This window comes from Remersonia thermophila, chromosome 2 (assembly GCF_042764415.1).
Source record: "Remersonia thermophila strain ATCC 22073 chromosome 2, whole genome shotgun sequence".
NCBI classification, from domain to species: domain Eukaryota; kingdom Fungi; phylum Ascomycota; class Sordariomycetes; order Sordariales; family Chaetomiaceae; genus Remersonia; species Remersonia thermophila.
Genome location: NC_092218.1, coordinates 282,994 through 310,582, shown reverse-complemented (window position 1 = coordinate 310,582; position 27,589 = coordinate 282,994). Strand labels below are relative to the sequence as shown.

Below are 27,589 nucleotides of genomic sequence, written 5' to 3'. Positions count from 1 at the left end.
TCTTCAATGTCTCCCGGGCAGTTCGTTCCATGTTGTTGCATGGCTCGGGGCAATCGACATTTCTGACAGCCACCTAGACATCCGTGTGCTGAGGTCAGGTTCCAGCCTCGGGGTTCTGTGTACACCACCACTACTCCGTACACCATAGTTCCAAGTTAACCGAGTTGCGTGAGACATGATGTCAAATGCACACCCAGGTACTGTACGGAGCCCACCCGACCCAATAACGTTCCAGGTTGGTTCGGCAAAGTAGGCCATCTGGAAGGTGCCCCACCGTTGAGATGGACTCGTAGAATATGGGGTGTAGATCACGTGATATCGTGTTACTTTCTTGACGCGACCAATGAATCTCTGCGCGTCTCACGTCGAGAAACCTCCAAATGCCCGTCGGCTTCAACCCCTCCCCCGCAGCCATTCTTGACGGCCTCTGTCGACCATCTCGACGTTGCATTTTCGAAGCATCAATGCGGCGAAAACCATATCCTGCGTCCGCAGAATGCCGCCCATGAGAGGCCCGAGCTCTGCTTCGACCGCTGGCTCGAGCAGCGCCACCACCGCCGCGATCTACGAGTTTACCTGCCTATTCACCCACGATCTCCGCCGGAAACAAAAACGATGGGAGGATGGACGTCTTCGCTACCACACCTTCAACAAGCGTGTCATGGTGTATGACGAACGCGGCCACTTCATTGGGGACACCCACTGGCAGCACGACTGGGATTTCGGCGAGGGTGAGGAGTTCCCCCTGGACCGAGGTGCTGTCATCGTTCAGGTCAGCGAGTGCGTGGGACGTCAGGAGCAGGACTTGTCCGAGTTGTTGGACAGGCGAACAAAGGGCAAGGAAGATCGGCAGCCGCGGACCGTGGCTCGGCCCGTTCCGTCCAGCGGCGTTTCTACAACATCTCCACCCGGCGCTCGCGCAAACGATAATCTCCAATCGCGGCATCGGCCCCTGAGCCAGCTACTTACCCCGACGGGTCACCATGGCCGCGCTGTAGTTCCCTCCGAGTCTCCGTTTGAGCTTCGACAGCGCGCGGCTGACGGCGATCGGACCAACGAGCCCCCGCCGAAAAGGAGGAAACACGAGGACACGAAACCGGCGTTTGCGCAACATTTGTTTGGCGCCACGCTGACACTGTCTGCCACGCCTCTCAGTTCGGCCCCAATCCCGAAGGCGGCGCCGTCGATATATCGCCAACAGCAAACGTCATCGCCAGCAGACGCTGGATGCCCCTCGGAGGAGGAACCGCAGGCTCCAGGCATGGGACTTCCAGCAGCTGGTTTCTCGGTCAGTGGTGGGTTGTCTGGACCGTCAGAGACTCCAGCTCGTCCTGACCGTGTCTCTATCGAAGACCGACGACCATCCGCGAATGCTTCAAGCGTCCCGGTCCGCCTCCCTGCGAAAAGAACGGCGGCAACACTGTTGAAGAGTGTTCCACGCGTTCTGGACGAAGCAACAGACCATTCGAACGATCCTCAAGCTGCCGCTGCCCCACAAACCGCCGTCAAGCCGACAAAGTTCTCTTCTCGGCTCGAGACCGCAGAGGAGCCAGTAGCGCGTGGCGCCCAAAGCAAAGCTCGGATTCCAGAACAAAATGCGGCCGCTCGTCCAAGCGTTGCAGATCCGGGCACCTCCTTGTCTCTAGCAATTGTTGTGGACGAAGATGGACACGACGAGAACCGTGACCCGCAAGATTCCTCTTACGGTCGGCAAAACGTCACGAAAGTTGTCCGGCCGAAGTCCAAAGTGGTGAAAGAGCCAAAGCAGAAACCAAAGGGTGACAGACCGGGTGAACCATTGGCTTCACTCCGTAGTCGTGATCGTGATCGGCAAGCGAGCCCGCAGCACGAGGAGGCTGAGGAACCACCCCCAGAGGAAAGAAGGGAGTTGCGGCTAAAGCCACGACCGAAACGCGGACTGCTTTGCCTGGCCGAGGGAAAGATCAAGACAAAACAGACGAACCGCCGAACCGCCACCACGGAACCAAAGACAAGGGATGTGGTTCCACGGCCCGCCGTCAAAACAAGCGATCATGGCGAAGACATCTTTACTGCAGCTGCTGAAGACGTTTTGGAGCTTCCACAGCCGTCGCCCAAGCTGGCGGATGAAGCGGGGAGAAACGTAGCGTCCGCGCCATCTCCAGCTGCAGCTCTCAACGACGAGGCCATTGAACGCCGCATGCCGGAGATGCCCGAAATACCCGAGCCTGAGCCTCCAAGGCTAGCATCCGATGACGTGAATGATGCACCGCTTGATATCGAGGTTACGGAATGTCGCATGTCAGACCTAGACGACATGCCTAGCCTGCCGAAGCCAAAGTCCAATGGCCCCAAGAAGACAAGGGACGTTTTCGAGCCGTCATCTTCTCCCCCCGCAAGGAGAGGAAGATCAAAGCACAGAGTCCCCGCAAAGGCGAACCCGGATCTCAGCGAGTCCTCAAGCTCGGAGCCCGAACAGCCTCCGGAAGAGGAAACCGTGGAGGCAGCTCCATCGTCATCCCCGCCGAGGTCTCGAGCGAAGCGGAACTTGAGAGAACGGCACCTAGCCGGAAAGAAGACAAGGAAAACGGGCTCGAGCTCGGAGTCTGAATCTTTGGAAGATGCAGCTGAGGAGCAGGAGCTGCCTGAATCCCCGCCCAAGACACGGGCAAGGCGGAACTTGAGGGAACAGCAGCCGGCTCGGAAGAGGGTAAGGATAGCGGACTCCAACGACAGCGATGAAGATGTCCCTCCGCCACCGCCCCGACCCAAGCTCGCCCGGTTGAGCAAGAGCGTGCGAAGCAGAGAAGTCATTGGGTTTATCCCATCGAGTCCGCCTGTTGTCAACTACAACAGCCTGGCTCGGGCCCCTGTGGATGTGGAGGCTTCCGACCTTGCCAAAGACGTCGAGCCTCCTCCGCAGCCGTCAGACGGGATGCAACAACAACGAAACGAGGACCGGTTGTCTGAGAAAGATGGACCCATGACCTCGCGGACCAATGTTGCCCCACGAGACAGTTTGCCTGTTGATGGCCAAGTGCAGCATCCGCCGGACAAGGAATTGATGGTGCAGCATGAAGGATTGCGTCGTCCGTCGAACCCCCCGAAGCGTGACAGCTTCACGAGCCGCCAGGCTGTCGATGGTGACGACCATCGGATCGAGAGCCCGATCAGGACGGTCCAAGGTCCTCAGAGCGTCATCACAGAAACAACGACCGCTCCGTCAATAAGGACAGGGAATCTCGCCCAGAATAGGGCATTTGGAGCAGGAATAAAGTCCCTGCCATCATCAACAGCATCAGCATCATCACCACACGACTCACCCAATCTCCAGAAACCACTTGCACGCCTGACCAATGGCGCTGCCGATATTGCTTCCGACGGTTCTGCAGCCAAACGCCTAGAAAACGGCCAGAAAGCTCCGCCACAACCGGCTCCTCCCCCTGTTCCAGCTGTTGCTTCTTCCGCCGCGCCTATCAGCGATCCTTTTCCACGGGCCCCCATTGCAACGACGAGACCCGCTTCGGTGACAGCCACGACCGTCACGGGCATCAGCTCCACTGCCAACGCAGAAGCGGCTGATCCGGTACCACCCGCCCCTGCCCCGGCAGCTCCTGCCCGGCCCAGGATCGCCAACCCGGCCACCCGCGGCCGCAAAGCAGCCCTCAAGTCCGATGCCAAGGGCCTCGTCCCCATCCCAGTCATACCTGTCCTACCCCCCGACCCCGTGGGCCCGACAGCGCGTATGGGCCTGGGCATGGGCATGGGAATGGGTAGCATGGGTGGCATGGGTGGCATGGGTGGTGGTGTCGGTGGTGGTCTTGCCCCACCCCCTCCTGCTCGTGAGGAAAGGCCCAAGCGGGTGATGCGGTTCCCTGGATTTGCGTCGGCGAGGAATGGAGGGCCGTGGAGTCGAGAGGCGCATGATTTGTTGGAGAAGGGGAGGCCAGGCTGACGGGGGCTACTGCAGGGGGGGCGTGTTTTTCGGTGTAAGAGAGCGTGTGTAGTTGTTGGGGTGTTTGTCTACCTGTACTGGATGAAACCCGGGGTTCTGCTGGCATTTGGGCTGGGCGAAACACAGGGCGAAGGAAAGAAACAAGAAAAAAAAAGATGTGATGATTTGATGATGATTTTTTGTTAGCTTGAGCATGCATGTGTGGTGACAACACATCCGTTAGCGTTCACGGTTCCGGGCTCCAGGAGTGTCGGCAGACTTTTTTTTTTTTTTTTTTTTTTTAGCTCGAAACGCTGAATATTGCCCATTTCCATCGCCATAGCCATGCTTCAAAGTGGTGGTGCGGTTCGGAAGCAACCACACAATAGTATATCTCTGGGCATTCCTCAGCCAACTCCTATTCGTCCGTGGCGAGACGGCAGCGCAGACTTTGCGCACAGACGGAACGTCACACCGAGGCCTGGCAAAACAACAGCATCTTCCCTCCGCTGGTGATAGGTAGCCTGCAACTACGGTGCATGTTTCATGAAGCCATTCGCAATCGTGCGGTGACTAGTACCACCTCGTGCGTCTATGCCGTGTTTCTTGGTGCTAGATTTGACTCGGGGATATTTTCGACGGGTGAAAGGTTGAATTTTGGGGTGAGAGAGGAGAGAGGGGGGGGGGTTTGTGCGGAGAGCCTGTGGAGGAGGCGGCCACCTCGGGCCTCGACGCCCTTCCGGCGCACACCGGGGGGGTTGACCGACCAGCAAATAGCAGCGACCGGCGTCTCGAGGGCCCGCGGCACCTCCCACCATCTCCCGCTCATGTCGTGCTTCCTGCATCCCTGGAGGAATACCGTAACGAGTTGGTTGATGGTGTGTGTGGATTGTGTGGTGTGTGGTGTGGTGATTTGGTACACCACTGCGTCAACCCCCCCCCCCCCCCCCCCCCCGACCTGACCCTCCTCGATTTCGAAGAAAAGGGAAGCTATCAATTGCTGCTACGGAATACTGACACCACCTACTACGTATACGCAGTAGTACACTCGGTACCCAGGCCCCTGGTCGTACCAGACTCTAATACGCAGTAAGCAACCCGGGGTGGAGTACTGCGTACACGGCACGTCATCATGGCAGCCCGAGAGGTTGGAGCCGCAGGCCCTGGATCCGCGGGGGACCAGGCAGGGGGACCCGGTTCCCAACGTCGATCTCTTCAGCCTCGATAGCCGCAGAACGACGTTGGGACACCGAAACGAAACAAAACAAGGAGGCCAGGGGAAACAAAACCAGATTCGTCACGTTCGGCGCGATGCCCTGGCCGAGTGGATGGCATCGGCCTTTTCCAGGGTGGTGAATTGGTTCGAGGCGGGGACATGGATCTTTTTTGTGTACATAGCTGCGGTTCAGGTGATGGTGCTGTCCAGCATGCATCCGGGTGTGGCCGGTGGCATGCAGCTGCTTGGGCTGCTGGTGACCGGCTGGCTGGCCTCGAAGCTGATGGTTTTTAGAGTCGGACCTGGGAGGTCAGCTGTCTTTCAGCAGGAGAACGGACTGACCGGGAGTTGAGGCAGTACCAGGCAGTGTCGTGCAGCGCCCTAGCATTGGGGATGGGAAATATCGCCAACATTGTCAACGGTTCGGTCTGGAGAGGATTTAATTGGATACCAAGCACCGAGCACTGCCTCGGTGGTGGATGGGATCCATGTCCGAACCCCGGCCAGCCCTGCAGCACGGCAGTCCCGCGGACAGTTCACTGGACAACCCAATGCGAGAGTAGCGGGGGGGGTTTGTTGCCGCTCGATGCGGAGCGAGTTCCAGTCCCACGTCCTGGCCCGAGAAGAAAAAAGAGGCAAACTGGAGGGAAAAAAGACACTCGGGGCTTGCAGATGCTTCCAAAGAGACAGGGCCTGATTTGGTGGTGATGGAGGGGGGACAATATGAGCGGGTTCACTTCACACACCTTGCTTGGTATCTGGAGACACACTTTGACCTCAAGACGCACAAACTCCTCCGACTTAGGTATTCATGCCGGCCTGACTGTCTTGAGCACGCCGACTACGTATCCGGGGCAAGGTCTAGGACCTGGGTAGCTTTCTCGTTCCTCCGCCACGACCTCCCTTCCACGCCAAGCCAAGGTCAAAAAGTTAAGGTCCTTACTGAGTACAAGGCGTGTGGCTTACCAAACGGCTTAGTTTTCCATGCGACATCCATCTGCCCCAATTCCTCCGATCCTCTGGCCTGCCAGCGTCCCGGTCGCAAGCCACTGAATTGGCGAAGCATACGCAGTAGTGCGACGAGCGACGACCGGCCATATCCGCCCCCCGCTGTGCTTTGTTGTGATGTTCGCTGGATGAGGCTGAACAGGGGATGGGGTGGGGAGGCCGGGGGGAGGGGGGGGGGGGGTAATGCTAACATGAATGGGAAGGGGAGAGGGGAAGGGTGGTGAGTTGTCATCCTCCCGTCGTGTATAACTAGTAGAAGTGGCTTCACCCTCGGTAGACTCCCCCAAAGACTCGTTTCCTTCCATCCTCCATCCATTTTACCTTTTGTTTGCTTCTGTTGTCTCTTGTATCCATCCCTCCATAGTTGTGTGATCATCTTTTGTGCTCTTCTTTTTTTTTTTTTCTCTTCCTGCTTCCGCTACTTATACCTCCCCTCCCCCCGCATCCTCTGCTCCGAGCCGTTTGACAGGTCACAAGATATCGACTCGATTGCCCGGTTGGGTCGTTGATGGGAGCCTCGTCGCCCACTTTTCTCCCAGAGCCTTCTCTTCTGTCTCTTCTCGTCCCCATTTCCTTTCCTCTCAGTTCTTTTTCGTCTTCTCGCCAGAAATGCTGCCAATACGGCAGCAGGTAGATGATGCAAATGGCTCCTCCAACTCCCCTTCGGCGCCGACGAGTTCCGCCGCAAGCACCAGCCAGTCTGTCGACCACAGCGTAGATGGATCCGAACTCGAGCCCGGCAACCAGCAGCAACGTCAGGCGCGACCTCGAGGCCGCCGCCTTGGGAAACTAAAGCCAGACCAACGGGAGCATGCCGCCTCTGTGCGGAGGGTCGGGGCCTGTGCTGATTGCAAGAGGAGGTCAGATGTGAACATGTTCAACCCCGCCTCGGCCATCAAGGACCGCAGGGAGATCAAGGGGGGCAGGATTCTCCGATCAGCAACAACCCCGTGGCTCAGCATCCCCAACAACCCCCATTCGATCCGGGAGCCGATCTGTTTGCCGTCGGCGGGGGCTCTTTCGCCCCTTCTAAGGATGCTAAGGATGCCCAGGTGTCGTCCCCCCCGGCTGCTCGGGACGAAAGAATTCTCGACGAGATCAATCAGTGCGCCCACCCCCTCGTTGCCAACCCGTCGCCTGTGCCGAACCTCAGCGTTGGGTACCCCGCGGCCCCGCGACCCTCGGGAACCTCGTTCCCGCCTTCTCTGAACCCTGCAAGCGGTTCATGGCCGCCGCCCGTGCAGGATCTCCACGACGCTGGGCGATCGGTGACCCCAAGACCCCCCGGGACATCGTTCTCGTTTACCCCGACCCCCACAAGCGCTTCACACTCGCCGCCCGAGCTGGACTTCCCGGTGACCCCGTTGCCGCTTGCCATGAACGCCGCGAGCGGTATAGACCTGCCCGCGCCAGGACCGGCTATCACTCATCCATCCAGCAACCATTATCTGGCCGGCTACCAGAACGCCTCCGGCCAATGGGTCTGCTTATGGGACGATGGTGGGCGTGTTTGCTCAGATACTCCGTTCCCCGCCACGTTCCCCGACATCCACAGCCTGGTCGTGCACTTACGGATCACCCACATCAATGTCGCCGAGGTGCTGATTGTCTTGTGGTGCTCTGAATGTCGCCGACCGCTCTCTAACTGCGTATGCAACCCCACATACATGCTGGTATGGTTCAAATGCTGCTATGTCAAGCCTGTCCCGGCCAGCGACCCACCATTTCTCCAGAGGGACCCGAAAGACATCCGCAACGGCTTCCCCTCGAGCGGCTCGTGGTACCCCGGTTCGTACGGGAACAGGGGTGCCGGCGGCGGCGGCGGGCACGGCTACGGCAGCTACCCGTCCTCGTCGTTCTACACGCCTGGCGGCACTCCGCACGGAGGCTATCCCTCCAGTTACGCAACACGCACGGTGGGAGCAGAGTCCTCTGACGCCTCCTCCGTCACCACCACCTCCCCCCCGTCCGAGAAGGCGGGTGCGGACGAAACCCTCCCCTCGCCGCCCGCTGCCTACCGCAACCGCCGCCGTCAAGACACCACCTTTGCCTGCGCCTTCCCCCGGGCCGACTTCCATCTCCACAAGGGCGAACGCGACGACGATGACGACGACGACAACACCACCCCCGGAAACTCCCGGCTGCGGCCGGCGTGGCCCCCGCCGTCGCGGGCGATGCGGCACGCCCTCCCCGAGGCAGGGCCGGCGTGCGGCATGGCCGTCATCGTCATGATGGCGGCCGCGGCGTTGCGTCTTTGCCGTCGATGCGTCGCGGGCCGAAGCCGGCTCGGTGATGCCTTCGATGGAGGAGGTAATCGTAATAGGCTTCTGGTAAGCTGCCCTTGTCTCTTTTGTCTCTTGGTTTCCTTTTATTTTTTTTCCCCCTTCCCTTCAGTCTCGCACTCGTGTGCGGCTCAGTTCCAAGAAGGCTGATGTTTGCGTCCTTCTTGCGTCTGCTGCAAGGATGACCGGACCCCGCGTCTTATCCTGGAGGCGGCTTCGAGGCCGGTCGCTTCGGAAGGATGAGGCGAGGGTTCTGGACGTCGGCGGCTTGAGGCTCACGCGCCCGGGTGGTCGTCGTCGTCCTCGCGATCATTGGTGCCGCATCGCCGTCCTTTTCCCACACCCTGATCCGGTCTCCTCTCGGGGTACAAGGGAACAACAGCACCTGTTTCTGCGACCTCTGTTTTCTCTCTCGTGCTTTGTCTCATTTTTCTTTTTTTTGTTGGGTTTCCCTGGCATCATTGCGGCTCTGAAGTGTTTTGCTTTAGTCTCCCTTGATAAAGACCTGCGTTTTGGTTGGGTTGGTCATTGCATTTAATCGTGTTCTGTTCAGAGCGTTTCTGGTTTTTTTGCTTTTTTTTCTTGCGATCTTGCCTTTTGGGTTGTTGATGTGTTTGTTCCCCAGAATATCCCCGATCTCAAAGTTGAGGTTTGACATTTTGGTCATGCTGTAGAATATGATATAAAGAAGACATACAAATCCACAGAGGAGGCCATGGAAAACGGATCACACGGGTGGGCGCCAATGTCGTTGGGTATGGATGGATGTCAGACGAAACAATCTAAGAGTCATGAGCTGGGAGAGAAAACATGAGGGGCTAGCATCGGTATTTATACGTCCATCATCACAGGTAAATGCCTGAGGAACTTTTGAGGAGGCAAACTATCGTCCCTTGCTTTCACACCAGCGTGCTTGCTTGTGACTGTTTGGCCCGTGTGGTACTTACTGCGTTGATCCGGGAGTTCGCCTTACGACCTTGATAGGTAGTTATGCGATGCTGAGGGCGTGCTGCAGGCAACATTACTGGCAACCTGGAAGATCCTGTGGCACCGCCACAGCCCATCCCTTACGCGAGGCCAGGTCGTCCAACCCGCCCTAATCACCATCGATCCCCATCGGACTGTCCTTTCTCTCACTGCAGCTGGTGCAATGGGAGCCCCCAAGCCCTTTTCGTGCAAGGCTGATTGTGTTAATGGACGACCAGTCAAGGTATGTACCTCTATTTGGCGGATCAGGGATCCCTCCATGATGCTGTACGGCAGCAGAAGAGCCATCGCACGCAGCTTGTTTTTTTGGCCTATTACAGGCGCATTGTAGAGGAAGAGGCGAAGAACCAGAGCGAGTGTTGCATCCCGAGCCTTGGGGACCGAATTGACCGAATCCTTGATGGATCTCCACAGTGTGGGGTCGGAAGCATGGACCCTCTTTTTATGAAGCAACATATGGACGTGGTTAGCACAAGTAACTAACTACTAGTAGGTACTACACAGTACTACTTCGTACCTAGGACGGGCAAGGCCAGGGAGCCAAGCCACCGCAGGCCTCCTCCAAGCCTCCAAGCCCCAGCCCTGCGCCGTCGTCTGCAAAAAAGGCCTGCTACCTCCCTGATCTTTGACAGACATCTCAAACCGCACCAGATTGAGAGCGAAAACAAAAAAAAAAAAAAAGTGCTTAGGCTCGAGAATTAGGAATAGGTAAGGTACCTAGGTAGCTTTGGTACCTCCCCTACCTTGGCACTCAGAAGGACTCGTTCATTGCTCGCCCCGGTTTCTACGCACCCATTGTTGGATCCCGCGCGATAACTCGCTAGTTACATGGTAGGGCAGACCGCCAACCGTGCTTTATGTTCTGTCCGAACCTTTCTCCCGCCTTGGCCCCTCCCTCAAACTCACCTCCTCCATAGCCGTTCTACCGAAAATGCAAACCATCGCATCACCTTCCGGGATTGGCCAGCCATCTTGGGCTGTCAGTTGACTCATCTGCGTCTTGGGCCAATGAAACGAGCCTTGTTTTTTCATCGAACGCGCTCCCGTCTCCCCTCGCGTCAGATTGAGGTTGCGCGCAGTCGTGCGGGTTGGGGGGGGGGGGGTGTGGGACCCTGCAAAGCCTGGAAACGCTCGCCGACGGTGCAGCCATGCAGAGCATGGTTCCGCCGTGGGGCAGGGGTGGCAGGTACAGCGTACCAGGTATATTCTGTACGAATGCGTGTGGGGTAGATGGCCAACGGCGCGCTGACGCGGATATTTACAGGAAAGACATGCAACCCCGTACCCTCGAGGCTGACGTCGCGCATGGCGCTATTCCTAATTCAGCTCGCCGACGGCTTGGCGACAGACGAGATCAAACTGCGCCTTCGAAACCCGTCCGCTCTGGGAATCGAGGACGGAATGAAATATCGGCCTGACTCCTGCGGACGCCTGAACTTCTTTCTTCTCCTTTTCCTCCTCAACGGGAATCGGATCTTGCTCGTGCCATTGCCAGCTTGCCGTCAGGTCTCAGCTTTGCCACAGCCCTCCTCCAGCCTTGCTTCCAAGGAACCTCTCCATCTGCCGTCGTTGGCTTTGTTTGCCTCTCACGTTTGCAAACCTCCAGCCGTCAGAGAAGCTTGAAACCGTGCATCCGTCCAGCAAGCGCGTGCTTTGCCGCCAGGGACAGATTGGATCAGCAACTCCCAGATACAAATCCATTCCCGCCGGTTCCGAGTGCTCTCTCTCTCTCTTTCTCGTGAACCCTTTCTTGGTACATCATCCGAGTGTCCAAGCCAACCCTCGCCGACACCGAGGTCGCCTTGGCTCCCAACGCCCGCATCGTTCGCAACGCCACCGCTTTTGATGGCCGACATGGCCCGACAGGGATCCGTCGGCGCCTTCAGCGGCTTCTCCGTGTGCCAGCCGGCACTCGGGGCTGCCCTGATCTGTATGTCTTCTATAGCCCTGCCCGTGCCGCCTTGAGGACGCCAGCTGACCAGGAAACAGGGCTGCCTGCTCTGGGAACCCCCGAGCTCGACGACATGATTCACGCTCTGCTTCCCGGACCCGCCGCTATCCAGGACAAGCGCGCTCACATCTCCATGGACTTCTTTGAGCACTCGCGCCGCACCGGCGAGACCTTCAAGTTCTACCCCGTCCCCGCTTCTGCCGCCGCTGCTGCTCCCGTCACTGCCTCGCCGGCCACCTCGGCCTCGAGCTTTGTCGACTCGGGCTACTCGTCGAGCTTCGGGACCTCGCCCGTCCTTTCGGAGGGCTCGTGGGCCCAGTCCCCGGCCGAGGCCAAGCCCAGGGCCCGCGCGTCGGCCTCCAAGAAGCCCGCCGCCGCCTCGCGCGTGCAGACCATCGACTTCTCCAACCACCCAGGCATGCGCATCCTGACCAAGGACGGCCGGGACGTGACCAACTCGGCCTCTCGCGGCTGCAAGACCAAGGAGCAGCGCGACCACGCCCACCTGATGCGCATCATCAAGGCCTGCGACACGTGCAGGAGGAAGAAGGTCCGCTGCGATCCCTCGCACCGGAAGCGGGCGGCTCCGACGGCCTCGGCTCAGCAGGAGCAGAAGCCGCCGGCCAAGAGGACCAAGACGGCGCAGACGCCGTCTCCCGCGGCCGTGGTCGACGCTCCGGTAGAGCTCGCCGTCGCCCAGGCCGCCATGGCTCCCGAGGCGTTTGCAGTGCCTGCCCTCGACGGGATCTTTCCCGAGGACCTCGCCCTCTGGAACGAGTTCATGACCTTCGACCAGGACTCGATGGCGGTCGCTGTCCCCGAGGTTGTCTTCGATGACTTCCTCCACGACAGCTTCGACCTGGACAGCCTGGTCTCGCCGAGCCTGGGCTCCAGCGCCGCCTCGCCCTCCCAGATCTTCACTCCTTACACGCCGGCCGGCTCTCGCGCGTCGCCGACCACGGCCAGCCTCTCGCCGGCCGAGGTCGAGGTCGCCGCCGACGTGGCCCTGGATCTGAACCTGCCGTACCTCAACCCGGGCGTGGCCCTTGGCACCGACTATGTCGACTTCAACCTCTACTCGCCGCCGGCCGAGGCCCTGGACGAGGACCCGATCCTCCAGCTGAGGGACCTTGGCAGCCAGCAGCAATCCCCCGTCGCCGGCGTGCCGCCAGCATCCCTCTCGCCACGCCCTTCGACAATCGATGCCGTCGGGGCTGCCAGGCCGCCGGCCAGCCAGCTGCAGGCCGGCGTCCGTCACAACGCCGTCGCGTCGCCAACCGACGTCCCGTGGGACTATGTTCCTGGTGACACGGGACATACGCCACCACTCCTCGGCACGACTCGTTACGGAGGCAGCGGAGTGACCGCCGGTCGCTACAATCGTGGGTCGCTCCAGGCTGGCGTTGAGAGCGATGGCTCCGGCTATGAACAGATCTCCGCCGCGGCAGTTCGTCACAACAATCACACCAGCACCGTGGTGGCCAACGTGAGCCAGTCGTCGGTTAGTCGCGGCTCACCCTCTCGATCGAGGGTAGAATCGCAGGGCATATGCGTGTCCGTCAGTGCAGCGAGGAAGGCAGCAGCCGCGGCGGAAGAGAGCCGATCCGCACGACACGCATCACCCACGACACGCTTGCCAATCGGCGACGCTGTCCACAACCAGGCCAACCGGTCACCAGCCACCGAGGCCGGCTACAGCCGTGTTGTCCGCTCCGCTCAGCCCCTCGCAAACAGCACCGCCGACAGCGCGGCGGTGCCTTGCAACAAATCCCCGTCAATCGCCCGTCACAACGGTGACTCCAGGCAACCCTCGAAATCCTCGACAATGCGTCGCAACGACGCCGCCGCTCTTGCTGTTTCCGATGACAAGTCGCCGGCGACGTTCCCGTCGATGCACCCCTCAACCCTGCCGACGCGGTGCAACGTCGCTGGCAAGGAGCAGCAGCTCATGAGCAACAGCTCCTTCCATCTTTCCGTGCTCGGTCTTGTCTCGCTCCTGTGCGTCGCAGCATTCCTGCGCGTGCTCCCGGCGGGATCGTCGTCCTCTAGCCAGGCCGCCCAACAACTTGTCAACAACATCCTCCTCGTCGTCACGAGCCTCTCTCTCACGCGGTGGTCCGTACCACCGTCGTCATCATCATCATCATCCACCGCATCGTCCACCCCTACGCCGACAAGCGTCAAGTCGAAGATTCAGACTACAAAAGCAGGCCGGGATTCGCTCGCGAGCCTCTGGTCGTCGGCGTCGGGGTTCGCGAGACGGCAACTATCCTCCTTGTTGCCGTCGCCGCCGCGTCCGGTGCTGCTGCTGGGGCTCTAGGCCTCGCCTTGCAGGTCAAGGTGCGATGATGTGTCCCCCCCTTTTGAGAGGGAGGCGTGTGTATCTTGTGACGTCTTGGTTTCTCATGTTGTTGCTTACGGGTTGCATTTTGGGTCCGGTTATGGTTACGATGATGATGATACCCCTGGGTTTAACGGAGTTTTGAGGCATGTCGTCGTCCTGTTTCTTGATACCATGTTGGGGTGTTTAGATACCGTATGGTGTGTTTTGGGGAAGTGGGACGATACCTTTTCTTTGGTGGACTGCGAGGGCCGGCTACTCTCTGAGGCGTGGTGTGGGCTGCTTGGGATGCGATGCTACGGTTCCAAGGCGTGGGCCCAAGGGCCTGCCGATGATAGCTTTGGGAGAGTGATTGTCAATTGAGGTCCTTGCAGGCCGCCGTTTTTAAAAACCTTTGGTGTTTGCTTCGTTGTGGTGCGGGTTGTGACATGTGCATGCTTGGTTGCTTCTCAAGGACTGGCTGGCTTGGCTCCCGAACGTCCACGGGCCTGGGCAAACTAACCTGCTGAGGTGAACCTTTGACTGGCACTGAGGCTGGCTGCCACGATTGTCTTATACGACTCTAACAGGTTGAGCAAAAAGTCCTACGCACCCATCTTATTGACTGCTCTGGCAGCGACTTGGCCTCCATATTCTGGGGAGAACCAAGGGCTCTCTTTATTTTTTTTTCTCCTCATATCCAACCTTCAGGCTCATTGCAGTACGCAGCTACACCATGCAACGAACGAGTTGCACATTCGAGGCGACGATAATTACTGCGTACAGGCAGATTTTGTGTTGGCTGCCCCGATACCGTTGACCCCGCACCAACCATATCGTGCATAGCATCGTTGTACCGAGAGGCCGAAAAAAAAAAAGAACTTTGATGATCCACTTTTGACTCTCTGTTTTCACGTCCTTATATAGCAGCAGTCGTCGTTCACACCCGGGACCACGCAGAGGCTTCGTCCTGCGCTCGATGCGTGTCGGCCACGTTTCCACGTTTTGTGAACAAGATATGGGCGAGACGCTTCGGTAACGCCTTCTTCGCCCGTAACGGAAAGACTGTTTTTCTGCTCAAGGGCACTCGCTCACCGAGACGGGACGGGGCTCTCGTTTCGTGGGGGAAGCCTGGTGCACATCTGCCCCCCCCCCCCTTCCAGCCCCAAACGCAAGGGGTTTTCCGGCCTGGAAGCAAAGGGTTCTTTTTCTTGGCTCTTTTCATGCACGTGTTCCGTGCCCCTGGCTGCACCTCTTCACAACCAACCGGGAAAGAGGGCGTCCGTAGAGGTGGACGTAGTAGTCTGCGGAGGAGTGGCGGCTAACAACAAGGACGGGAGTTGAAGCGAGCCGGGGCGTGGTTGAGAATCGGAAGGCTCCCGGGGAAAAGGGCTTGGTTCTTTCGAGGACGCCCCAGAGTTGGGCTGGAAAGGAGAAGAGACGAGAGGAAAATGGCCGGCACCGTGTTCCAGGGTCTCTGGGCGACCGTGCGCCTTGGAGCGTCGTCGTTCCTGCATTCCGTCTTTCTTTTTCCTTTGAGTATGATCCTCCAAGCCGTCGGCCGCCTTCCGGGCTTCTCTTTCCTCCGGATGATTCAGCAAAACCCCTCCTCTTCTTCCCCTCCTCCTGCTCCTCTTCCTCCTACGTCTTCTTCTTCTTCGTCTTCTTCCACCTCCTCTCATTCTTCTTCGACGGCCACTCGGGATTGGGTTCCCTCTTCGGATTCTGCTTTTGGTATTACTGCTCAACGCATTTTACCGCCGACCCCTCCAACCAGAATCGACGAGCCTGAGCGTGAGCCCGGGCCTGGGCCTGCAGCCAATCTCGTCACCTGCAGCAGCTGCAGCAGCTGCAACAGCGGCCGCAGCAACAACATCCAAGACTGCAACGACAACGTCAGAACCGCCACCGCCGAGGAGAAGGTTGACAACACGGTTGCTGGCGACATTGCAGCCTCAACGACTTCTGACCAGGTCGACAACGCCATTCTCGACGACAACGACGCCCGCCAGGTAGGCGACGACGCAACCACCATGATCTTGTCTTCTGCCGCCGTGTCCCCCACCAAGGATCAGCTTCTCAAGGACATCCGTCCGACAACGGATCCCACCAGCCCTCGCACCTTGCCTCCCACGGCAAACCTCCATGTCACCGAAGTGAGCGAGGCCGGTGCTCTGGCGGAGCCTCCCTCGACCAGCCGTGACAAGGCCCTCGCGGACGGTGTCGCTCAGCGTTCTGGCAACGGGGCCACGAACCGCGTGAGCCAGTCGGCGACTGATCAGGACTCCGCGAACAAGGGGCCCGCGAGCGCGGTTGCCGAGCAAGATGAGGCGGAGGTAGAGTCTCGCGGTACCGAGCGTGATGGCGTCCCGGGGTCTCGCTCGGCCGACCCGAGCAAGGTCGTGCCGGGGGCGACAACCACGGCGCCAGCGACGCCGGCCCCGAAACCGAGCGCGACGGCGGAGATCCCAGCCAAGATCGAAACCCCCGAGCAGAGGGCCGAGAGGGCGATGCACAGCCGGTTCATGAGGGAAGCTCTTGATATGGTGAGCTCGCTCTGATGCAACAGCCTTCTCCCACCACGTCGTGTCGCCTGTTAACGTCGTTCATCTCCACAGGCCAGGCTTGCCCTCCGAACCAACGAGACGCCCGTCGGCTGCGTGCTTGTTCATGAGGGGCGCGTCATCGCCCGCGGCATGAACGCCACCAACGTGACCCGGAACGGCACCCGCCATGCCGAGCTCATGGCCGTCTGTGCCCTGCTGTCCTACGGGCCCGGCTCGGGCTCGGAGACGGAAACGGGAACCGCCAGCAGGACGCCCCTCGGCGACAAGGAACCTGCTTGGGGTGACGTCGATCCCCGGAGCGGCCATCTGTATCCGTACGGCCAAAAGCTGCACCCGTCGCCGCGTGTTGACGTGTCGATTCTCCGCGAGTGTACGCTGTACGTAACGGTCGAGCCGTGCGTCATGTGCGCGTCGCTGCTGCGCCAGCTGCAGATCAAAAAGGTCTACTTCGGCGCCGTCAATGACAAGTTTGGCGGCACCGGTGGCGTCTTCCGCATCCACAAGAACTCGCCTCGTACCCGGGCATCCGCGCCTCCTTCGCCCGCGCCCCAGAACGGCAAGGGCCTCGCGAGACCTCCACTTGAGCCCCGCCCGGCATCGACCGGTACGGTTGGGAACGATCACCCGACGGAGGGGAAGAGTGACCAACCCCGTGACGAGGCTCCTCCAACGACCAAGACTGCCCAGGACAGCGGCGCGCAGGACAAGACGTCGCAGGCCGATGAGCAAGCTCCCCAGAACGCCAACCCCGCAGCGGGCCAACCCGCCCAGGAGCAGGCAGCCCAGGACCAAGCACAGCCCCCCCAAGACGGCCAGGCTGCCTCGCAGCCTCAGCCGGTTCGAGACGCTACCAAACCCGCTTCGATCATCGCGGAGGAAGACAAGACGGTTCTCTTCTATCCTCCGTTCCACAACCCCGTTCTTCCGGATCCCGAACAGGACATGATGGTGGTCTCCCAGATCGAGACGACCAACCACCTTCCCGGCGACGGCGGCAACGTTGAACGCGGCTACGAGGCCGAGGGCGGATGGGGCCGTGACGAAGCCGTGACCCTGCTCCGCCAGTTTTACGTGCAGGAGAACAATCGAGGTAGGTGACAACAATGGACGACACCTTGTCGTTGGGAGATGTTGCTGACACGGGCCGATAGCTCCCGTCCCGCGGAAGAAGGAAGGTCGCGCTGCTCGACTGGCCGCCATGATAGAGCAGAACGGTCATCCAGGAAGCCAGGTGTACGTGGCTGAGATCTTGGCCAAGTCGAAGGATGGCTCCGTCGCGTCAACTCCTGATGCTCAGGAGACACAGGAGGCCCGGGATGCCCAAGAGGGTCAAGACGCTCAAGAGGCTCAAGAGGCTCAAAAGGCGGCGGACGAGCGTGAGAGCGCGACATGTGCGGCAGGCGAGCGCGCGGCGAGCGAGGGATCGGATGCAGAAAACGTGGCCCCCAAAGGCGTCACCGCCGAGGGTATCGCTGCCTAGCCTGCTTGATATGGAGAGAGCAGGGGCGGCGGGGTTCGGACCGTCACGGAGCCGCAAAGCGGGAACAAGAACAGTGGAGAATAGATCAGCGAGCATCACCGCCCCCGATCCCTCTCGGAACCACTCCACACATATCCATCAGTGTTGCGAGTTTTAAGTTTCTGTCAGGCATCCAAGGAGTGTGAAGCAGGCAGAGTGAGACGCCCACGATGAACTTGTAGAGTGGATGGCACTCCGTTGATAGCTGGCATCGTCTCTATTGGCTCGCCGGGCTTTCTCCCGCTTGTCTAAGTACCAACCATGAATACAAAATCCATGAGGCTTTACTTTCATTTCGCTCGCCTGGAGCATCACCGAGCCCAGAAACGTCCAAATTCTGGTTGGTGGTGTGTCCGGAGATACTTTTTGTGTACGCGCTTCTTTGATCATGGAGAGGTGTCGTTGACAGTGGGTCTCGAAGATTGGATCCTTCATCGCCAACTACCCCTCACCGGATGAAACATAGCACGCTTAAAGGCATGGATGAGAAGCAAGCTGGCCCCTCTGCATCTACTCCAACACATCGCACCTCGACCATGCGCTCCATCTCCAGGAACGGTAGAACAAATGCCTATACATCCCCGAGGGCGTCTGCAGCGTGGTCCGTAGCGAAGCACATCCGTACATACATAGTACCCATCCGGGGGCCGCCAAGGGGGGAGGAGAAAGGACCCACGCTCCTTCGCAAGCCCGCCGGTCTGACTAGTCTAAATCATTCGTCTGTGCCGGCAAGGCCAACCTGGGTTATTATCATTGAATGTTTTGCTCATGGATCATCAGCACGCAAAGGGAATGCGGGGCGACAGCAAGAAGCACAGGAGGAGAGACGAGATATTATTTCCCGAGGCACAGGGGCTCTCTCATGACTATGTAGATGCTACAGCCCTAGCGTCAAGATCCCCGGGCGTCATAAAGAAATATCGATCAAAAAAGGTTCGTTGTTCCGTGTTGTCTCAAAATCCCAGAATATCCCTCCCATCCTACCCCCCGAGGTATCTTTGTGGCCCCATGTATAAAAAAGAAAAAAAAAAAAAAAAAAAAAGAAACACAAAGAGTCTTTTTTTCAATCAACCCCCGAAAAGAAAAAAAACGCCCTTGTTTCCTTTCCAAACGCCTTACACATATCCCGCCTAGAAAGGAAAAAAGCCACAAGATCCTCTCTCGTTTGTTCCTTGGTTCATTCACGGTCCCCCTCTTCCTCACCTCTCTCTCTCTCCTTCTCTCTCACTCTCAGTTCCAGCCGCCCACCAGGCCTCCCGGCGCCGGCCCGGCCCCGCCGCGGGCCATGAGCAGCATCTCGAGGCCCTCCATGCGGCCGCGCAGCGCGCTGTTCTCCGTCTCGAGGCCCTGGTTCCGCCGCTCCAGCTGCAGGATGTACTCTGTCGCCTTGCTCAGGATGGTGGCCTTGTTGAGCTTGGTGACGCCGGCGCCCGTCGAGAAGAGGCCGCCGGCGCAGGCGCCGTCGTCGGCGCCTGCGCCGTTGGCGTCGTCGTCGTCGAAGCCCCCGTTGCCGTTGCCGCTGCCGCTGCCGCTGCCGCCGAGGCTCGCCACGCGGTTCCGCTGCGCCATCTGCCGCAGCGCCGGCACCGCGTCGCGGAGGCGGGCGATCTTTTCGTTGAGGTTGGTGCGGTAGCGCTTCTCGATCATGTTGTGGGCCGTCTTCTTGGGGCCGAGGGCCGTGGTGGCCGAGGGGGCCGAGGCCCGGCGGGCGGGTTGTTGTTGTTGTTGTTGTTGTTGTTGCTGTTGTTGCTGCTGCTGCTGCAAGGATGGCGAGGGGTGGGAGAGGGAGGAGGACCGGTTGCTGTTGGTGGCGGGGGTCTTGGCCGGGGGCTCGTCGGCGACGGCATCGCTGACGGACTTGCGCTTGAGAGAGTTGCGCGCGGGGTAGCGCTTCTCGGCGGATTCCTTGACGGGGGATGTTGGGCTGGGCGGGAGTGTAGGGCCCGTTGATGTCATGATGGGCTGTTGCTGCTGTTGTTGTTGTTGTTGTTGTTGTCGGTTGAGGCTAGGGTAGGTGGCGAGGGCAGCTTGTTGTGATTGGAAGTAGAGTTGTTGTTGCTGTTGTTGCCGATGCTGTTGCTGAGCCTCGATGGCGGTGGCGACAGCAAGGTCCATGGGGTTGATGACCGAGTTCATGGTGGTCTGTTCAGGCGGGCAGGCGAACAGGGTGTCGGGTTCCGGGGACATTTCTGTGTCCCAAGGGGTCCAGTTGTCGGTGACCGGGAAGCCTAAGGAGCTTGCCGAAAGAGCCGGGGACAGCGGTGATGATGGTGAGGCCGCGCTGGATGAGAAGTCTGCGGCCAAGTCTTCAGTGTCAAAGAGCACTGGTGAAAAATCGCCGTAGTTTTGCTGCAGAAGGGAGCAATGGTTTGTTAGCGTTGCTGTTGCCAATGGAATATCGAAAAGTAAAACAAGATCTCAGGGGTTGCATCAACAACGTCACGCCACTAGCGCCCGTGAATGCGAGGAGGACCAGGCTGGAGGAGACCAACTGGGTCGAGCCGGGTGCCTTGTACCTTATCGCAAGCCTGGCTCACGCCATGGGTTGCAACACCTAACAAAACAGAGAGAGGCTAGGAATGGATGGGACAACTACTAACAAATTGTGAGACGTCAAAGGACGTAGTGAAGGGGTCGAATGGCATCGACGAGTCAATGGTTGCGCCAGACATACCGGTCGGCTGACTGAGAAGGGTCGGGGGAAAGGATAGGAGCGTGTGTGGGTGGTGGCTTTTTGAGTGGTGTGCTTCGGGTGGACTGGAGATGGGCTCGAGTCCTTCTTGGATCCGTTGGTGGTATGCAGGTGGCGATGTTGAGGTGTCTTTTGGCAGAGGGTGGAACGACTCGTCGGGTTGTTTGGCCGAGTCGATGACGTTGATGGGTTGTCGCGGGGTCAGTCTAGACTTGAAGTGGCTTTGGGGGATCATGGCCAGACGGCTTCGCGCCAGCAGAAAGGGGGGGGGAGTCTGGTCTCGAGTCTTGTATTATAACATGGATGGCTTCCCCCTTGAAGCTCTCCTACGTCGGGCACGGTAATCGCGGCCATCGCCTTTCGGGTTTGCGGGCAGAGGGGAATGAATCAGCTTGCTTTGGGCTGGGTGGCACTACGGCGTCTTGGGGCCTGCAGAAACGGCAGTAAACACACGATTTCGGACTCAAAGTCGTACGAGAATGGAATGGCCCGGCGTATGGCGGGGCGATGCCGCGGCCCCACGCGAACCTTGTGCCACCCCGGCCGCGCCCCCCGGGGCCGTCCGTTCTCAGGTCCCCTCCCTCCAGCGTTACGGGGAGGCTCCTTCACCTAGCCTTTGGTACCTAGTGGAACGGTCTAGTACGCAGTATGTACATACATACCTAGGCCCCTGTGAAAGCCGCCGAGAACCCCGCTGGCTGGACTATCAAAAGCCCTGTGAGACGCCTCGCCAAGCCCTCCCGCCGGCCGACAGCCACCCCTGAACCCCCCCCCCCCCAAAAAAAAAACGGTCCACCTCGACCAAGCAATACTATCCGATCTGAACGATTAATGCTAGTAGAGCACCTCCAGGCCATGGATACATGCGTTTTGGGGTCGTAAGGTCCAGGCTGGTATCCAGAAAAGACATGGGCGTTTCGGGGCCAGGGATAACGTTTCCGATGAGTCTTTTTGTTTTATTTCTGGAGACTTGGCCGTTCGATCGTTACAAGGGGGGGAAGGCGGGAATGGGCTCATGAGGGGAAGAACAGGATCAGCAAGCATGTCCCCTTTTGTTGTTCCACGGCACATGTCGTGTTCTCGAAGCACCTGGCCACCCAGCATCCATGCTTGTTGCGATCGTGCATGGTGCAGACGGGATGGAGCGGCAGCTCAGGCAAATGCCCGTGATCAACCGCCAGAGAAGACGTGAGCCGTCGCTGGCTCCCCCCCCCCTCTCAGAATCGGAGAAACGTTTCTTGTCTCGCACAGCTGACTGGCTGGACGGGCTGGACTGGCTGACGGCAAGGTTCCGCAACGTTTTGAGACAGCGAGCGGGATCCGGTGGATCGGTGCCCATCCGCTTCTGGGCCGACTTTGACAGGGCTGCGAGGTGATTGCGAAAGAATGGCCTGATCGACTTTCCGACCAGAGCGCACATGCCATGAGCCCCGCAGGGCGCGTGGCCGGAGAGCGCCGTCGGAAAAAACAACCACTGTTAGCGCCCAGGTTCCTCGCCCGCCCTTTTTCTAGGGCAAGCTACTTGGCCACCATCGCGAGAAATTTTCGTGCCGACCCCGGAAAATCTCGCACACCGAACGATGCTCGCCACTTTTGCTGGGTACATCGTACCAACATTGCTCAGCCTCGAGGCACCTCGAGATGGCCTCTTGCAGGTTGCAACGTCCGGGACCGACTCGCCTTCTTCCTCAGCATTCCCTGTCCAATTTTTTTTCGACTAACGTTTTCATGAGTCACAAATCGAAGCTTCTTTGAGCGTGTGCGAGCTTCTCGATCGACGTTGGCATCCTTTCCATTTGGCCGACATCTTCATCTCAACTCCCAAGGATCTTCAAAGCGAGTCAGCTAGCGCCAATATTGATTGTAATGCCAACAAGACGCCAAGGTCCGCAAGCCGACCCAGCGGAGGCCTTCCCGGCTTCCGAGATCGAGATCTGCTGGCGCACTGGGCCGGAAATCCCCACTCCCTCGGCCCGCTCTGCGCTCGGCCGTCGGCAGCCGCCCCCATGCCCCTGGGGCTGCTTCAGAGATACGGCCAAGAGAGGCAAAAAAAAAAAAAGAGCAAGGCCCTCTCGCTAGTAGTGAGACAACCCATGATAGGAATAGAAACAGCGCGGTGCTTGACGCACAGGACAAGACTGCACTGCGTCGGAAGGATGGATGGCTGTTCCTCCGCCGCCGGGCGTCCCTTGACGTCAATGGTGAATGCATTGCCGAGGCTCGATAGGGGCGACAACCTCTCTCTCCCTCTCCCTCCCTTGGATGACTTTCTCGCTCGCGTTTCGCATTCATTCCATCCTCTGTCGATGTTAGCCGGCCAAGCCTCGCGCTCCGGAGCAATAATGATACGACATGCTCCCACGGTGATGACGTCTCGTGACAGCTCCCGTTTTTTTTCCCCCCCCCCCGTGTGGACGGGAAGATGTGGGTTTCTGGTTCAAAAAAAAGCGTGGGGGGGTTGGGTTGGGTTGGGTTGGTGAGCCTTCCCAGCGTTCGGATCCTCCCTACCGAATCCATGACGTACGGCACCTGAAGCCTGAAGTGGCCGGTGGTGCATGTAAGGTTCCTGAAAGTCGGGTATTGTACCACGCGGCCGGGACCACGTTGACCCAATCAGCCATGTGCTTCTCGGGCCGTCGCGTTGCGGAACATCCTTCCGGCTCGCTCGGGCTTGGGGTCGACTGAGCCTTCAGAACGGATTTGTGTTTCTGGTACGATCCGTGTGCCTCGTGCGTGGTGGGACCTTGACCTGGCGCCGTATCCCAAGCCCGAACTCCGGCTCGGGTTTGACGATGGCGGTCATCCTGTTTTCCCTCTCCCAGGCTCGCCTTCTGTGGCTTTTCTTTGCTTTTTTTTTTTTTTTTTTTTTGGTGGGGGGAGAGGGGGGGGGGGACGGGGGCGACACGATTTCTTCAGTCGTTAGTTGGTCATGGAGCATAAGGGGGATTGTTCGTGAAAAAAAAAAAAGAAAAAGAAAAACATGAGGATACGCATGTGAGCGTCGGGATGACGCCTTCATCTCAGAGCCTTATCCCGAGGAGATAAGGCCTGTTCGCTTCATCTGCTCTGACTTGGCGCGCTGATGATAGAGGAATAGGCATAGCCTGAGGCCTACAGGCTGTTCATGGCGCACCCTACTTTGAGAGAGTTAATAGGTGCCTCGTCCAACACGGCCCTAGGTCCGACACCCAACCTTTCCACGTTGGTATTCCCACCGGAAGAGGTCCTCTCATCCTGTCTCTCGTGACAGACCAATGCATCATGGTGTAATTATGGCCAAAGTCTCAACCGGAGCAATGCAAAAGGCCTTTTGAAACAGCGCAACAGCCGGTACCAGTGGCGTCGTCAACACCGCCACGACTACAAACCCCGGACGTTACAGGTGGAGCTCGCACCACATCTTCGTAGAGAATCTGCGGAGGCGCACGTGGCCGATCTTGTCATCGCCCCCTATCCTGTCCTGCCTGTCGCGTGTACAAGTCGAAGTGAGGGCAACCTTGTTCTCCATACAGGTTTCCGCCATCATGGGATATGCATGGATGCGGCTGAAGCTTCCGCCGGTGCCTATATAATTTCATCAATATTCATAGGCGCCGGGCAGCAGGACCCTGTCGGGCCTTGCAGCGATCCTGATTATTACCTACATCACCGCTTCTAAAACTAGCAACGCCAAGGATCCTGAGTAGATTGCAGTGCGAACCGCCGCGGACCGGGCGCGTAGATGGCACGCATCTCGTGGTTCAGGTTTTCTCTTCCTGGGTGTCCTTCAACAAAGACCATGTGAGGTGGCAAGCGAAGACCACACAGGCCATGTACGTAGCTACGCTCAAGTCAGCCACGGAATCCTGCCTCCGATCCCACATGCTACATTGACGTGCGAAGCCGAAGCAACGACATGGACCCGGACGTAGATATGTGTGCCGAGCAGGAGGAGAGGGGGGGGGGGGGGGGTCCGAAGGCATGGAACCGTCGCTTCCAGCACCTGTGTGGCTACCAGCGTCTGACTGGGAAACCAGTGTGACGCCTCACGGGCGCTCATCAACGCGTGCTGAGCGCTGAGAACGGCCACGCTTGATCAAAAGGAGGGGGGGGGGGGGGGGACCGCAATCTCTCTGCCATGGAAAGTCATTAACAAGCCAAGGTCTTCAAACCCGGAACATGGGACTGAGCAAAAGCAGCTGGCGATGCTGGCCCGGAATTCATTGTCTTCTGGAAGTCTTCCCTCATGCGAGATGAGACTCCTGCCCCCTGGGCTGGTCTCTGAGCTGATAGTCCGATTGAAAGAATAGATGACGGCGCAATATCGAAAACATATCACGGCCAGCTCAGAAATCAAAGCAATGACACCTACCAAGTTCATAGCCCTCTCTACCCGCCCCAGGGTCACGAGCCTTGGTTGGAGCACCCGCGCCGTCACCGGGCGACGCCGGGCGACGCCGGCGAACACGTCGGACCAGTCGTTTTCAAGGGAATAAGGGTTGCACCATGCCTCGACATTTGGTAACAAGATGTGATTCGCGGGATTCGAGATCCAGGCTCGCCACGCTGATACCGTGATGTTGGGGCTGGTTGGCACGGGCGTTGCACCGGGCGAAGCGCAAACATTCCAACAAGGCAGCACCAGAACGCGCCCCTTATTTTTGGGAGCCCAGCTCGGGCGTGCGGCTCTGGAAAGTTATAACGGTGCAGCTGGCTAATATATCCTGTCCATTTAACCCTCGGAGAATGGTTGCTGAGACGCATTGGTTGTTGCCGGATGCCGGATTCAATATGGACGGGTAAAATGGGACTCTATATTATAGAGCGTATCGCTGGGACCCCAACATTCACAATTACAACGCCGACACGGCCACGTCCCCCGGGCACTTCGTCCCCCGCACTCCCCATGTCCTGCGTGTTGAATTTTCCATATGCCGTTCCCTGTACATGTTACATCACAGTACAGCCATCGCCGATCGCGAACGTGATACCCGGGCCCCTCGTCCCTGAGACTCCTTTTCCCCCCACCCCGTCCTCCCCCCTGACCGGCATCAACTGCAACCGACGACTCAATTCCTGCGATGCGCCGTGCAAATCTGTATGCAACCGCCGCCATGTCCCCAGGAGGAAGGCTCTCCGGATAGCAGTAGATTAAACATCGCCGGCCTGGCGCCGTCACGCGATTTGCACCCGGCCAACGGGCGTCAAGAGCTTCCATCTTGGCCAACGCCAGCGGCCTTCCCGACGATGGGCAGCCCCCCGGACCGTCTCCGCCGCGCAGGAGCGGCGTCGCCTCCCCTGGTTTGGGATTTCTACCGCACCCCCCAAAATGGATCCTGACAATGCCGACAGCAACCCGCCAAGCCGGCGGCTTATTGATCCTCATGGCGGGTTTCGTCCGTCTCCCCTCGTTTAGCACCTGGCCAGGATCGGCCGCCCGCAACTCTGTCGTCCCAAGCCGGGAAGACTCAAAAGGGGCCTGCGGCCGCCGCTCTCTCTCTGCCTCTCCTTCCTGGTCGCACATCCCTCCCGCCGCCAAGCTGATCCTCCCGCTCCCGTAGAGAGAGAGAGAGAGATAGAGGTCATCGTCTGAGCTGCCGCCCGTCATGAAGCTGTCTTCCCTTGTTGGCCTCGTCGCGGCCGTCGGTACCGGCAAGTAGACCCTGACCGTTGGGAGAGAGAAGGAGAAAGGTCTCCATGGCTAACCCGCTCGGCAGCGACCGCGCAGTCGACGCCCAACGCCGTCGTCCGGGACGCTGACACGGGCCTCACCTTCACGTCCAACTTCCAGCTGTACAAGGCCGACGGGCGCGGCATCACCTTCCGCGTGGCCATTCCCGAGAGCGCCGAGAGCTACACGTCCTACGACGTCGTCGTCCAGGCCATCGTCCCCAACGACGTCGGCTGGGCCGGCCTCTCCTGGGGCGGCTCCATGCCGCGGGTCCCGCTTCTCCTTGCCTGGCGCGGATCCTCCAACAACGTCATCCTCTCCGGGCGGCTGGCCAAGTACGTTTCTTGACAGCGCTCTCTGTCTCTCTCTCTCTCTCTCTCTTTCTCTCTCTCTCACCCCCCTCCCTCCTGCCTTGGAAGCCGTCCGCGAACTAACCCCTTCTTTTTTCCTCCCAGCGGCTACATCGCGCCCCAGCCCTCCAACATCGCGCAGTACACGCTGATCCCCGCGGGCACCAAGTCCAACGCGACGCACTGGCAGTACACGGCGCTGTGCCGCGGGTGCAGCGCCTGGGTGCAGACCAACGGCGCCTACCGCTACCTGAGCCCGCGCGGCGGCAACCGTCTCGCGTTTGCCTACTCGCCCAACCGGCCCTTCGACGTCAACAACCCGTCCTCCTCCATCCCCATCCACGAGGTCCACGGCTACTGGTCGCACGACTTTGCCGCGGCGCGGAACCGCGACTTTGAGAGCATCGTCGCGCGGCTGACCTCGTAAGAGGGAGCGAGGGTCGAGGGAAAGGGGATGGCTGGTGCGGGTTGAGCGGAGTTTTTATCTGGGGCGGGGGGCGGGGGGAATGTCTCCGGGGCACTACTGTATATAGCAGGCGCAGGGCCTGGCCACACGAGGCCGGCGGATTCTGGTCGAAAGGGGTTGTCTCTCGATTCGTCGTGGCCGTCTCTGTTCGACTCCGGCTTGCACGTTTTGTTGCGGAACGGCGGCCGGTGGGCTCTTTGTGCATAGACCGAAAGGAATAAGACGCCACCCATCCGACCGGTATTGCTTTGATCGGGCCTAGCGCCTTAGCGCGACCGCCCGGAGTTGTGAATCTATGATATCCACCGAAGCCTTGTTTGATGCTCTTCCATAAGGAGAACCAGTCATTACATAGAATTCTCAGAGTCTGTCTTGGAGATCCGAGAGTGAATAGTCGCGGCGCGGTTGCTGTTGGCGAAGGCGATGCTGCCGGCCGGAGGGAGGCTGCTCAGCACGTCCGAACTGGCCGGCGTCCCGAGGCTCCAGGTGCCGCCGCCGCGTCCGTCGGGAGTGAGCTTGACAGCCGCGGAGGTGAAGGTCCTAGCAGGAGCCAGAACTCGCTCCCATGCGTTCGCATTCCGCCTCGGGAACCGGAGAGGAAGCAGAGGCGACGTCACATTGAGCCTTGAATTTTAGCTTGCATTACATACAGCCTTGCTTGGTTATAG

At 59.2% G+C, this 27,589-nt stretch overlaps 6 protein-coding genes across 6 annotated transcripts; 5 read left to right on the top strand and 1 right to left on the bottom strand.

Moving 5' to 3' along the window:
- Positions 1-496: 496 nt before the first annotated feature.
- On the top strand, positions 497-3,934 carry VTJ83DRAFT_1541 (uncharacterized protein; the record flags this gene model as incomplete). The annotated part of the gene is made up of 1 exon (XM_071007712.1): positions 497-3,934. One exon carries the CDS (start codon positions 497-499, stop codon positions 3,932-3,934), a length of 3,438 nt encoding a protein of 1,145 aa, XP_070868081.1.
- A 3,579-nt stretch (positions 3,935-7,513) lies between these two features.
- On the top strand, positions 7,514-8,662 carry VTJ83DRAFT_1540 (uncharacterized protein; the record flags this gene model as incomplete). The annotated part of the gene is made up of 2 exons (XM_071007711.1): positions 7,514-8,467; positions 8,600-8,662. 2 exons carry the CDS (start codon positions 7,514-7,516, stop codon positions 8,660-8,662), a joined length of 1,017 nt encoding a protein of 338 aa, XP_070868080.1.
- Positions 8,663-11,251: 2,589 nt separating this feature from the next.
- On the top strand, positions 11,252-13,677 carry VTJ83DRAFT_1539 (uncharacterized protein; the record flags this gene model as incomplete). Its single annotated transcript, XM_071007709.1, has 2 exons — positions 11,252-11,336; positions 11,396-13,677. The coding sequence occupies 2 exons, from the start codon at positions 11,252-11,254 to the stop codon at positions 13,675-13,677; spliced, it is 2,367 nt and encodes a 788-aa protein (XP_070868079.1).
- Positions 13,678-15,710: 2,033 nt separating this feature from the next.
- Positions 15,711-17,724, top strand: VTJ83DRAFT_1538 (uncharacterized protein; the record flags this gene model as incomplete). Its single annotated transcript, XM_071007708.1, has 3 exons — positions 15,711-16,223; positions 16,296-17,334; positions 17,396-17,724. The coding sequence occupies 3 exons, from the start codon at positions 15,711-15,713 to the stop codon at positions 17,722-17,724; spliced, it is 1,881 nt and encodes a 626-aa protein (XP_070868078.1).
- A 1,269-nt stretch (positions 17,725-18,993) lies between these two features.
- VTJ83DRAFT_1537 (uncharacterized protein) lies at positions 18,994-20,435 on the bottom strand (the record flags this gene model as incomplete). Its single annotated transcript, XM_071007707.1, has 2 exons — positions 18,994-20,112; positions 20,364-20,435. 2 exons carry the CDS (start codon positions 20,433-20,435, stop codon positions 18,994-18,996), a joined length of 1,191 nt encoding a protein of 396 aa, XP_070868077.1.
- Positions 20,436-26,040: 5,605 nt separating this feature from the next.
- Positions 26,041-26,882, top strand: VTJ83DRAFT_1536 (uncharacterized protein; the record flags this gene model as incomplete). Its single annotated transcript, XM_071007706.1, has 3 exons — positions 26,041-26,086; positions 26,152-26,440; positions 26,561-26,882. The coding sequence occupies 3 exons, from the start codon at positions 26,041-26,043 to the stop codon at positions 26,880-26,882; spliced, it is 657 nt and encodes a 218-aa protein (XP_070868076.1).
- Positions 26,883-27,589: the final 707 nt, after the last annotated feature.